The following is a 13013-nucleotide window of genomic DNA, read 5'->3' on the forward strand; positions in this document are numbered from 1 at the left end:
TAATGTAGCGTGTAGAACAGGGGATCACCTTCACTACAGTAGCAATCTCAATAGGGCTTATTTTCAGGGGAGGGCTTATTTTAGAGGAATCTTACACAGTAAGGGGAGGGCTTATTTTCGGGATAGGTCTTATTATCAGGGAAACACGGTACTACCACCAAATGTCAAGGCTTGGTTGGTAAGGGAATGCTTACCAGAGGAAAGAAGGTTGAGTTGGCTAGGACAGTTAAGATTTAGATCTTAAGTTTAAAGGAGGCTAAGCAGTAAGGGGAGTGAGGTTGGGGGAAAAACATTTCATGCAGGAAATAAGGTAGGCCAAGGCCCAGGTCTGGCATATATGGGAGCAATGAGGGAACTTGTCTGACTGGATTGGAGAAAAGGGTCAAAAAGTAGGAAGGTGAGGAATGACTAGGGAGTTTGGTCTCTAGAGCCCCAAGATAATGGAGAGATGATCACTGGTGAAGGTGAATGACAGGATGCTTCAGGAAAAGAGTCATCTGGTATCTCCACAGCCCCCTCACCAATCTGGTGCTTCCCGGTGACATGCGCAGGGCCAGAGCCGGACTTCAGGTGGAACGTCACTGGAGGCTGGAGTGGGAAGTCACCTAGGCTGAGCTGAGGCAGCAGAGAAGGGACAAGTTCAGTTGAGGGCTCATAGCCCTGGTCCAAACCATACAGCTGAGCGGGTCAAAGGATCAAGCTAGAAGGAACTTCAAAGGCCATCTAAGAAAATGAGATGACTTCAGAAGTGAGAGTCCCTTGGGTCTTTCTGGCTTGAGGTTTCATGGGAAGTGATAAAAATGAAGAAAGCCCCAGCCTCTAGGCTAAGTTCTGACCCTAACAGATTGGGGCAAAGGGACAAGGGTGAGGGGCTGCACTCACCATGGGCTGGCAGGACAGTTTTAGGTTGGCCAGGGGCACAACAATTTCCTCATTGTCATGGTTTCGGGCCACCAACTCCACAACATTGCACTCCTCCTTAGCATCTTCTGTGAGGCAGAGCTGGGACGGAGATGACAGACAGAAGCAAGGCCTCACAGTCACCTAGGCACCATGCTCAGCAGACTGAACAGGACAGGTCCCTGGCTCAGATGAGCTGATCAAACCCCCTGGAATGACTCTCCACCCCCACCCACTCACCCTCAATCACTAGGCCACATACCCAGTGAAGAGGATTAGTTAAGGAAGGTTTCCTAGAAGTAGCTTTGCAGTAGTTGGTTAGTCTGGGAGTCCAGGGATCATGGTGTCTGCAGCCCTAGCCTTGGAAGGGGTATGCCATTCTCTGGACACTGGATAGAGACACGGAGAGGCCATCTCTTTATCCAGTCCTGGCTGGATGCATTCGCAGGGTGGGATTGGGGAAGGAAGCCTACAAAAGACACATGGGTGCCCTCACCATGATCAGTGCCAGCACATGCTCCGTGTTGTCTTCCTCCTCCACCTGGAAGGTGTAGGACCTAGCCTGCCCGGACAGCTCACAACCTGGGGAGGTGGGTGCAATGGGGGATGGAAGCGGGGTAGGGCGGGTATGGGGGTAGCCCGGAGTGCAGCTTCCTCGCCCAATGCTACCCCCTCCGTCCCACATGGCTGCTGGGTCACACCTGCCCCCACCCCCGGCTCCGCCATCTCCATGTGCTGCCCACATCGGGGCCCCAACTCCTCCCACCTCGAAGATCTGGGGGAAATCAGCATCTCTCCCCTCGGCCCCGCGCAGCTGGGGGAAGGGCAGGGAGTGGGGGTCGCTTCAGACCCCTGGGGCACCAGCACCAGCTGTCTTCCTTCCCACGCCCATCCCTCTCACGCCTGAATGGCTGTGGCCCCCTCTCCCCCTGCCCCACCAGGTACCGAAATAGAAGCTGTCCACGGTGACAGGGCCCAGGCCCCGCAGCCTCAGGGCTCCCGTGGCGCCCCCGGCCCGGGTCCGGCTTTCCTGTGCCTGGACCGCCAAGTAGGCTGAGGCGGCGGCCATGCTGGAGGGACCGTCTACAAACTCCACCCCCAGCACGCACAAAGCAAGAGACCGTCGCCGGTTCCGGCCGCGCTTCTTAAAGGGGCAGCACCTGTCCGAGCAGAAGGATGGGGGCCTTAAGCACATCCAAACACTGACCAGTTCCAACCTGGAGATGGGCGAGGTGAGCGATAAAGGGGTTTCCTTCCGTCTCCCTTCTCCCTGGGGCCTGAGGCTTTCGTGCCTCGTCCAGCTCTCCTGACCAAGATCCATAACACAAATTGAGAAGGTCCTATCATTTCCTCAAATACTTGTCTCCCTCTTAGCCACCTACCGAGTCAAAACCCGGAGCCAAACCGTGAGACTCCTTTCCGAAAGACAGACACACCCACACCCGCCCCCGAGGGCGTGAGGGCGGGGAGTAGCGGAATTCAAGCTCCACGGGAGACTGACCAGCTCCCGCCACTCGGGCAGCATGGGTCCCAATGACTATCCTTATCCCTCCCCGGTGGTTCCCCCCAGGTAGTCTTCTTGTAGCAGGCGGGGCACCTCCTGGCAGGTTCAGAGGTTGACCCCCTTCAGTCCCAAGAGCAGGGACATGAGCTGCTTAGATGACTGCCCTTCTTAGCCACTGTACTTTCCTCCCTGGGTCTATGAGACCCCGGTCCCTGTCGGCAAGGAAAGCGGATGATCTACAAGCCTTCGCCAAGCCATTCGCTTAGACAAGAGCTTTCCTGGTTATCCCGTGTGACCCCCAGGCTGCAACCTGGACAGCACTCTAGGCTTTACCTGCCAAGCGAGTCTTGGGATCCAAGTGTAGTTCCTTACCTAATTTAGTATTTCCTTATGTACAGATGGAAAGACAGGTTCATATAAATTGTGACTCTTATCTAAAGGCTTAGAATTGTTTTCGCTTTTTTTTTTTTTGAGGGCAACTGGAGTTAAGTGACTTGCCCAAAATCACAGGCTAGTTTATTAAACACTATGTGCCATGTACATAACAAAAGGATAGAACCCAAGAGCATAAAAATACCTAACCTTCTCTACAGAAGCTCCTTGAAGGCTAAGATTATAGCATTCTCCATCCTTAGTAGTGTCTGGTACTTGAAGCTTCATCAATAGATGCTTAATAAACGCTTCTTGGCTGACAGTCCCAGAAAAGTGAGGAACTTAAGGCAACAGCTTTTCCTAGTATCTTTTCCTTCCACACCTCACACCACTATTTGGTATGATACTCAAACTTTCTCCTCAAAACCTGTCCCCTCTACACCTTTCAACTTCTGACAAAGAAACTGTTTGGCCAAATTCATCAGTACCCTTCACTAACATACTAAGGTCTACAACTCGTTCTTATGACACTGAAAAAGCCTGTACCAGACTACGACCTAATCCTAGTAACTGCTTCATGCCGACGAAGAGTTGGGTTCAGCACTTCCTATCTCAGGACAGCTAGCTGTTCCTATGCTATTCTTTCAGGTGTATGTAGTAGTGTCAATGGGACCCTGAAATGTGTTGCACCTAAAAGATCAATTTTAGTGGGGCCCAGGATGACAGAAAATACAGGATGCTAGACTTCCATATCAGCAAAATTGCTGGGGTGAAATTTTCATGACCCTCCCCCCCATGACAATTCTGCATCTCTTCTGAATCCCAGTTTCCGAGTTCATTCCCCCACCTTCAGTCCCCTAATGCACTATGAATTCCTGGCCTAGCTGGGAGATTTCAACAAGCTTATTTGTTCCCACATAAGACCACAGTGAGAGGCTAGAAGGCAAGTACTCTGGAAACACTTCTAAAGGGACAGGGAGTATTGTGTGTGTGTGTAACTACAAAAATTCTAGTAGAAACAACCGCTGACTTCCTTACTCATCTGTAAGGTGTGGTGTCTAGCCTAATCCTAGATGTATGAAATTTTGCTCCTGTACCCAAATACTAAAAAAAAATTAGCTAAGCCAAAAATTTACCTGAAAGAGTAGGCTCGGATGTTGAAATTCAAAGTTCCTTTACCAGTCTTTAGTCACCTGGCCCACCCCAATCTACTTAACTCTTTGAGTTCAAAGAACTTAGCTAATAGAGTGGCTGCTTTCATTACAGGCTTGTTGAGTTATTTCTACTGTTTTTAAAAGTTTAGTCAAATGACTGATTGGTTCTGCCATTCATTTGCTATGACTTTAGGAAGACCTACTCTTAAGAGGTAACATCTATAAAATGAAAAGGTCCCAATTTGAACACCAATTCTAAGCCAACACCCATATCTATATTTTTAAAGTCCTAGTTACCATGAACACACTTGTGAAGGAGCAGACTATCATCCTATGCCACAATGGAATATACTCCTACTTCAGTCATTTGCACAAGCAATTCCCTAGGCCTGGTATTTACTCCTTCCTCAACACCCAAAATCCTTTTCCTTTTAAGGCTTGGCTCACGTGTCAATTCCCCCATATGAAGTTGTTCCCTTAGCCACTCTCCCTCCATGCCTCAAATTACCTATTTACTTACATTGTTTCAATTCTGTGCCTACAAATTAAAAAAAAAAAACCTACCCTCAAGGAACTTCCTATTCCCAGCTTCAGTATTACAACAGGAAAATGTTTGTTGGATATTAAACCTCCTTGTACAAGATCTTGCTTCTCCAATAACCTCTCAATCCCTGTTGCATGCTTCTCAGAAGGCCTCAAAACTTTAAACAGTCTAACTGCCTTACTAACATTTCATGAGTTTGTCCTCTAAAAGGGAATGTTATCCTCTGTCGGCAGTAAGCAGCCAATTTCCCCTTCTAATTCCCAATCTTGTTCTGAGGGTCACATAAGTAGGAAAGCCTTGGAGGAGGCTTGGGATCAAAAGAAGAAATGTCTCACTATTAACTATTCTAGGCAGACAGACCCTGGAATCAGTGTTAACGAACAAAGGTATGAAGGTTAAAGGTTTGGCTCTAAGGTAGGGCAAGAAAAAAAGGACCTAAATACCACTGGGCAAAGGTAATAGATTTGCCCAAGGTGAAGCAAACAACAAACAGTCACTTCAAGTTTTATTTTGCTTCTTGCATGGTCTTCAAATACAGTTTATAGTTCATTGTCTACAGGTAACTCACATGATTTAAACAGATTAATGAAAAGTGGCATTCCAACCTTAATTAAAGTTCATAACCATGAAAGATGTGTTAATATATGACTTTACAATCCTAGAGTGATGTTATTGGCCTGGACATCTGTTCCATACAGTTAGCATTTATACATTAATTAATAAGGACAGAAAAAGAGATATCAGCAACTCATAAAGCCAGGCTATAATGCCATAAGCAAACTAGGCCATAACGCTAGAAATCCTAACTAAATTCAAAGTCAGGTTTGGCGCTCATGGCTCATGAATAATTGTTCCTTCGGAGAAAACAAGATAATTATATGCTACTCTAGGAGATGCACTCAAAACCAGTGATATTAAATTCTTCTTTCCATAAAGCTATAGTTGGACTTCTCTGACCCACTTCAAAAAGGAAAATTCAAATGGCTTATAGATTATTAAATAGGTCAGATTCTGTTAAAGAAAAGTTTTCCATCCCGAAAATTAAAAGGCCTCACTCCCACTGGGTAAGCGTTATCCCTAGATACCTAGGGATAAAAGGGCCCTCACTCCACACTATGCCAGTTAACTTAAAGCCCAGCAGGCTTTAAGACTTAAAACTCCATTTACTGGAGTCACTTAAAGAAAACAAGCTTCAAATTTTATCCTTTTCCCTCTTCTTCCCCCACAAGGCTGGAATAAGGTACCAAAATGATTGTAGGTGAGTTGTATGTCTGGAACTCTCCCTGAAGTGATAGAAAAGCTATAATCTTGCAGAGAATTGACTTGCCAGCATCAATCTCGGACCCCCTAACAAGAGGCAATACCTGAAATCTGATACACAAGGAGTTTTCAGAATCTGTGGTTACTGCCAAGAGTAGGTAACCACTGAAATCATCGGTCAACATGTGCTCATCCTGGCGTTTCTTTTAGAAACAAGAACATGCAGGAATTAAAGACTCTGATTTAGTCAAACCAGTATGAACAGGTCTTGAAATTGAAGGACAACTAAACTATGGGCAAATCCTGATCATCTCCCTATGCCCTACCTGTGCCCTGACAGGTGTCAGGGCTCATTTACACTGACATGCTAAACTATTGGGGTTGATTTCTAGGACACTAGTGATAACATCAACCTTGTAACAGATTAGCCTCACTCAACTTCGTACCCAAAATGGTTATGCTCTATCTAGCCCTGGGTGGGAGGCACTTTAAAAATAATTTTAAAAATGAAAGCCAAGGACAAAGAAAAGCTAACTACATTCTCCAATATGGTTTTACATTATTCAAAAAGTACCATCTTGGATCAATACCGTTCCATTTCGAAAGAAAAATTACAAAAACAGTAAACACAAGAGGTTAATCAGCATACAGCTAGTTTATATACAAAGAAATATACAAGTATATATTTCGTGACTTTTGTCACAGACAACTGCACATTTGTCCCTACAAAGCACAACACACCTGAACCAATGGTCATCCCACTGACACTGGTCAGTTTTGTGAACAAGCAAAAAAGATTGCCCAAATCAGACGTGTAACTACTTATTTTCTGTTGCTAATTGACAACTATCCCACCCAGGATTTTCCATTTTGTAGCATCAAAATTCCAAGGAAACCGTTTTGTGTTTTGTCATGTTACCCAAAGAGAAAAGGGACCCATCTTTCAACAAATTAATAAGGATGAAGGAGGTGATATTAGCTGGATATTCCGGGTGAGAAACAAAACCATAAGGATGTAGACAACTACTGCCAGCTTCATTAATGATAGGACCCCCCCCCCCTTCCCTAAAGGTGCAAGAAAGATGTCTTGGCACTTGACACAAAACCTGAAAGGGAGGACCACAATTCTTATTTAAACAGAATTTCCAGCAGTACTCTCTTCTGAACAGAAAGCAGTCTGGATGTGTAATGAGTGAGGCTTCACATAGCTCTCCTTGCCCCCATCCCTTTGGCTGACTTCCTCTCCCGAGGCTGGACCGACCATATGAAGACCCCAAATACCACCCACCCACTTGGGAGTTGTCAAGACATTAGAATAGGTCACAATGTCAATGAATGTCACAGGCTCCTGCCAAGGATAACCACATCCTTTGGAAATCCCTCCATTTTTGCTATTTCAAAACAACCTAACTTGCTGTAGAATTCCAGGATCCTCTTATCATCTGGTCTTACTTCACAGAAAGCCCCACGGGAGCCTGAAAACAAAACAAAAACACTCAAAATATAAAGAATGGGAGCTATTATACAGATTCACAAACTCTGATACAATATAAATATTTTAAAAGTTATTTATCCCTGTACAAAGCCCACAAAAAATCTAACAGAATATAGTATGACAGAAATTGCTGGACTTAAGAGTCATGTGAGACTCGGTTAATACTCATCCCTGGATTTATTAGCTCTGTAACCATGGGTAAATCATTTACCACAGACTCATTTCTAAGATGTGTACAACCTTATGTATGCAGTGCCCCTATGTCACAGTGTAGTTATGTATATTCATTTAAATGGTATTATACACACACATATAAAAATATAAATGCTTTGTAAACTTTTAAGTACTATATAAATGCCAGCTGTTAAAATGAATCAAGGGTCTGATTTATGTTACAGTAAATTTCTCCCCCATTCTGAAAATCTTTCAGAGACAAAAGCAGGAAGGAGTTAATGGTGAGAAATACTTACACAAAAGCCTCATTCCAAAAAGGAACAAGTTTCCTGAGGGTACCCATTAAATACAGAGCTTTGTACCCATTCAGTTACAACCTATCTAGATTGTGTTGTACATAAGATGAATCTTGTGTATACGTAAGATAAATCTTATATACTGAAAATGTCCCAAAGCCCATTTAGAAATACAAGGTACAACCCAAATAAATGTCAGACTATTTTGATTTGGAGTTAAGAGACCTTAGAAATTATCTAATCCAATGACTTCATTTTACAGATCCAAAGAGACTGATACACAAGACACAGAAGAAGTATAGCAGAAGTGTAATTTAAAGGGGAGGGCAAGGAAAAAGTATAACATTTATATGGCTGTCTAACCCTCTGCCAGGCACTGTGATAAGCACTTGTACATAAATTATCTCATCTGAGATTCACAACAACCTTGCAAGGTAGATATTATTATTATCCTCATTTTACAGATGAGGAAACTGAGGCAACCAGGGGTTAAGTGACTTGCCCAGATTCATAGTTAAGTGTCTGAAGCTGGATATGAATGCAGAGATTCCTGACTCCAGGCCCAGCACTCTACCACTGCCTCTGGTGGACCCAGACCTCCGATTCCAAATCAAGTAGTCTTTCTACTGCATGATGGATACAATAAAGAGTAATAAACTAGGTACTCAGTACTATTTTTCCCACCCTGAAATCCAACTTGGCTTTCCAATTTAGGAAAATTAAAAAAAAGAGAGATGGATTATTTTTAAGATTCTAGGGCTCTTGAGAACCACTGTAAATTTGATCTTAATATAAGAATGAAGTGCATCTCAGAGGTAAAAGAGATCTTAAAAATAGATATTCAATTCCCCCCCCTTTTTTTTTTTTGCTTTTTGGAGGGGGGAGGCTAGGGCAATTGGGGTTAAGTGACTTGCCCAAGGTCACACAGCTAGTAAGTATGTCAAGTGTCTGAGGCCACATTTGAACTCAGGTCCTCCTGACTCCAGGGCCAGTGCTCTACTCACTAAGCCACCTAGCTGCCCCTGCCCTTTGTTTTAAAGATAAAGAAACTAAACCCAAGTAACCTACCCAGGGTCACAATGCTTTGACTTGTGGTTTTTCTTGTGGAGCTGACAAATTAAGAATTAATATTTTCATGGTCCTGACCTTTATTTGAAGCCCAACCATCTCCCAAAGGCAGTTGGAAGAAAATACAAGTTATGTCAGTTTAAAGAAAAGAAGTATTGTAATGATAAAACATATGAACAGTTTATAACTAGTTTTCTTGTCCAATCCAGTTTTCCATCCTCTTATCTATCTAATATTACTTTACATCTCTCTCTCCAAAAGACCCACACTTACCATTAGCTTTGAGAGAAGACAGCAAGCATGCCATCATGCTTTTGGCCACACTTGGATCAGTTACTTTTTTGTGAATGTCCATCTTTATCAGAGATGGGAAGTTGGCAAGGAAAGTTTCTGGCAATACTTCCTGCTCTTCATGGAAACTCAACATTATTTTCTAGAAATGACAGAATATGGAAGAATTGCTTTCTGTTACATGTCTGGCAGCCAAAGGGCAAGAAAAGGGCAAAGGAAAATAAATAACAGAAGAAGACTGTTTTCCAGTTCTCGCCCTTGTATATTTTGTAGCCACCACTGTCAAATAACCTTGTATAGTCACTGAAGTATTTATTGACTTATAATTCTAACTTATCTTGTTTCTAAAAAGTGACAGAAAAACTGGTAATTTTTATAAGAAATATATTAAGCAACAATTTAATTGTGAAAATTGCACATGAAATATATGCTAGGCCAGCAAAATGTGGCTGCTCAACCACAAACCATCTACCAGTCTGACTCTTAAGAAGGCTAAGAGAGACACACTCAAAAATATTTTTTTATTACCTATCTATGTCATTTAGAGCGAGTAAAGAACAAAAAAAAGCTACAAGGGACCGTGAGGGATCTAGTACTATGGGAGTGATTTCACTGATAGGGATGAAAAGGCAAAGTTAATTCAAATACTTAAATAAGCTTCAATCATATGCAGAACCCTGAGCCCTCTAATACAGAGAGATCTAAATTTATTAAGATACTATTAGCCATGCCGTCAAGGAGCTTAGAGTCTAGTTAAAAAAAAAAAGAGGGGAAAAGTGATCTATCAAAAAAAGCCTATTGATAGTCTCAAAAAAGAAATAGACTTCATAGACTTCAACAAATATTTACTATATACAGAGTACTCTGCCAAGTGTTGGGAAAAATCCAATAGCAACATCTCTACCTTGGTGTACTTTACAATCTAATGCTTATCTTAAATCTTATAAAAAGATTTGACTTAAATACAGGTTGTAATCAGTCCATCCAAGGTATCAAATGGTCTGAAGGTGACAGAAAAGAAGGAAGACTGGGGGGGTGGGGGAGAAGAATGCTAGAAACAAGTGCTAAGAATTAGTTTCCACAAGTAAGATAATCTAGTAATGTGACTATGCCTGGCCTCCCCCATTTGTACTTCATTCTTAATATATGCAATACTGACCTCAGCCTCTGAGAGCTCTTTGTCACCATTTGGCTTAGTGTACTTTTCTTGCATGAAAGGAATCCAGGAAATTTTACATTTTTTAATAAAAGGGGTTACATCCACAGTGCCCAGGGCATAGCCACAAATGCCATCTTCATCTTCTAGCACAAAACAGTAATCTAAACTGAGGGAAAGCAGGCCTCCCACTAACCTGTTTTAAAGGAAAGAGTATCAATACATGGTTTGCTAGCATGGTGTTACTTAAAACTTTAGTCCTCACCTATTCTAAACTCACTAGAATAACCTAAGAAAACAGCCAGTGATAAGAGTAGACTAAGTGGAATAAACTTTTACAAAGCAACATTTTAAAGACTCTCTAGTGTATATATTTGACAAGAAGGACCAACCACAATGTCAGCAGGGATAATCTGGTTTCTTTTACCTATTGGGAAACTTGAGCATCATTCAAAATCCCAACTCTCAATTAGAGTAGTAAGTATTCAGATAATGATAAAACAGCAATTTCACAAATTCAGCTCCCTACATATCTCCAATCTACTGACCACTACTCCTCAACTGCTAACAAGAAGAATGGTTTCTTAATGACTATATGCAGATTTTTAGATGGTACATACTTGTCTCCAATAAGGTCTGGCTGACTTTGAAAAGGTAAACCAACTCCATCGTCATACATTTCTCTGCAAATCTTGTACACAGATGCCTAAAAACACAATGCAGTACGATGATGGGTCAAGAAAGGTGGCAAAAGAAATCTACCAGAGTAATGTCAGTTAGAGAGAGGTGTCAGACTTGGACCTGCTAAGAAAGTAATCAGACTACCTCCATCTGATAAAAGCTCTAGTTGGTTAACTAGAGTTAAGGGAAATCTGAGGCAGAGGTGTATAAAATTATGGAAAAAACTTCAAAGTTTCTATGAACAATGACAGGCTTCACTTGTGGGATGAAAGTTAAATAGTTATAGCAAAATCCAAGGAGTTTAAAAAAGCTCATAGTCTCAGTTCCCCATTTGCTATATAATAAAGCGTTTTTATGTATGAATAGTAATTTCATTAATTGCTCAAAAAATTATACATTTTCAATCACCAGCTACAATTACAATGACACTAAATGGAAAAGTAACGATATCTTGATGGCTGGTATCTTACAATTAAGTGAAAATTTATAACCAATAAGCAAGAGGAAAACTAACTCTTCAGGAACTAGCCATTATTGTTCTTGAGGAATCCCAACCCTACATTTATGACTATTTCAAGAGAGAACAAACATCAGAACTCTCAGGTCCTATTTTTTATAACCTTCCATGTAAGTCTCTAGTGCTCAGTTGTCTCATCTTCCTCCTACCCAATCCAAGCATGATGCTGCAAAGATCCTCAATTCTTACAGAATAATCAAAATATGTAACTATTGGGCTTAAAGTAGTGTACCACAGGTCACAGGCAAATGCAGAAGACCATTACCTCATCTTTAGGAAAGTATGGCCTGATAGTATAAACTTTGGAGGTAGGAGTCAGTGGAGGTGGTTGAAAAAAGAGGTCATTTGCCCCATCAATTGGTAACAATCGCTGTGGAAAGAAAAGGAAGAGAATCATCACTGCTGAGAATTAGTCAAATGTTTCATGGGTGTGCACTGCAGATTACCAAATTAATATTAACTGGCTACTGCAGGCAGGCCTAAAGAAGAGGGGTTTGATATGCTTTACTAATGCAAACACCACTTTGCAGGGGGTGGGGGCAAGGGCGAGCTATTTCTGAATAGAAATTATTCAATCTGAATATTATACAACTTTAGTGGTTCATTAATGGACTTAAAAGGATGGTAAAGTCTATTCCAATTTTTTATGTATATATATATATATGCATATATATATTTTACCAATCTTATCTAGACCATCTCTGTACTAAAAGATGGCAGAACAGATAATGTCAGGAGGAGAGGTTTGGTCTGAAGAGGGTTAACTGTCCAGAGGAGACGCTTTATCCCCAAAGCAATGCGCTTCAGTTTGCTGTGCGCAGCAGAGCACCTGTTGGGGGGAAAAAGTAGAGCACCTGAAAAATCCATGAACAAACTTAACCACCAAATAAGAAGCTCCATCTGTACTTAATACTTTCATCAATGGAAAGCTTTAAAGCAAACCAAGTTATTTCTTTTTTTAAAAAAGAATTACTGTAGATTCAAATTCAGTCTACTATGTGTTCACATATTTGCTCATTTTTGTTCATATTTTTGCTCATGGAATTTCCACTGGCAGACAAGCATGCGCGCATTGTACATTGCGGGCGCAGATTAAAATGCTGTGCGACCTGCAAAGAAACAATGTGAAATGTACACCTAAAGCCGCTGCGCTTCGCATGCGCGGGGGGAATTGGCAGCATCTCCTTGAGAAATTACTGTGAAAAGGGGAGGAAAATTTGATTTAAAACCAGCTCTAGAACTAAATTGGATTTTGGACTAGAAAGCCTTCGGCAGACCAATCCTTCCAGCCATCTGATGCGCAACAAAAGGTTTCTCATAAAACAAAGAAAATGTCAATTCAGTTGTGAATTCATATTGATACCTGGAACTCTCCTGCTAGACCACCTCTAAAGGCCCAGGGTTCTTGGTCTCCAATTAAGAACTGTGCTGAAGATTGACTACGACACCCTGTTGAAATCAGATCCAAGCGGAGAACGTTACGAGAAAGGGGATTTCCTGAGCGTCTCAAACGTCCAACAAATAACATTCTTTGTGGAAAACCTCTCTAACAATAATAATCCAGGATATCAAGGTCAGGGCTGTGATAACTTTTTTTTTTA

General features: G+C 42.0%; 2 protein-coding genes across 2 annotated transcripts in view; both read right to left on the reverse strand.

Annotated features, from left to right (window-relative positions):
- The window catches only part of NPM3 (nucleophosmin/nucleoplasmin 3), a 390782-nt gene extending 388546 nt beyond the window's left edge, over nucleotides 1–2236 (reverse strand). The window contains exons 1-4 of the mRNA XM_069098783.1: nucleotides 1846–2236; nucleotides 1397–1482; nucleotides 883–1002; nucleotides 522–615 (exon numbers count right to left, since the gene is read on the reverse strand). Of these exons, the coding sequence (XP_068954884.1) occupies nucleotides 522–615; nucleotides 883–1002; nucleotides 1397–1482; nucleotides 1846–2221 (676 nt within the window). The 5' untranslated portion in view covers nucleotides 2222–2236. The remainder of the gene's footprint in view (nucleotides 1–521; nucleotides 616–882; nucleotides 1003–1396; nucleotides 1483–1845) is intronic.
- A 2730-nt stretch (nucleotides 2237–4966) lies between these two features.
- Nucleotides 4967–13013, reverse strand: part of OGA (O-GlcNAcase) — a 32943-nt gene continuing 24896 nt past the window's right edge. The window contains exons 11-16 of the mRNA XM_069098779.1: nucleotides 12776–12861; nucleotides 11678–11782; nucleotides 10835–10920; nucleotides 10218–10410; nucleotides 9041–9200; nucleotides 4967–7209 (exon numbers count right to left, since the gene is read on the reverse strand). Of these exons, the coding sequence (XP_068954880.1) occupies nucleotides 7073–7209; nucleotides 9041–9200; nucleotides 10218–10410; nucleotides 10835–10920; nucleotides 11678–11782; nucleotides 12776–12861 (767 nt within the window). The 3' untranslated portion in view covers nucleotides 4967–7072. The remainder of the gene's footprint in view (nucleotides 7210–9040; nucleotides 9201–10217; nucleotides 10411–10834; nucleotides 10921–11677; nucleotides 11783–12775; nucleotides 12862–13013) is intronic.

The sequence above is a fragment of the Petaurus breviceps genome, unplaced genomic scaffold (assembly GCF_028583685.1).
Source record: "Petaurus breviceps papuanus isolate PSGF00001 unplaced genomic scaffold, PetGlider_PUasm1.0 37, whole genome shotgun sequence".
Classification (NCBI taxonomy): Eukaryota; Metazoa; Chordata; class Mammalia; order Diprotodontia; family Petauridae; genus Petaurus; species Petaurus breviceps.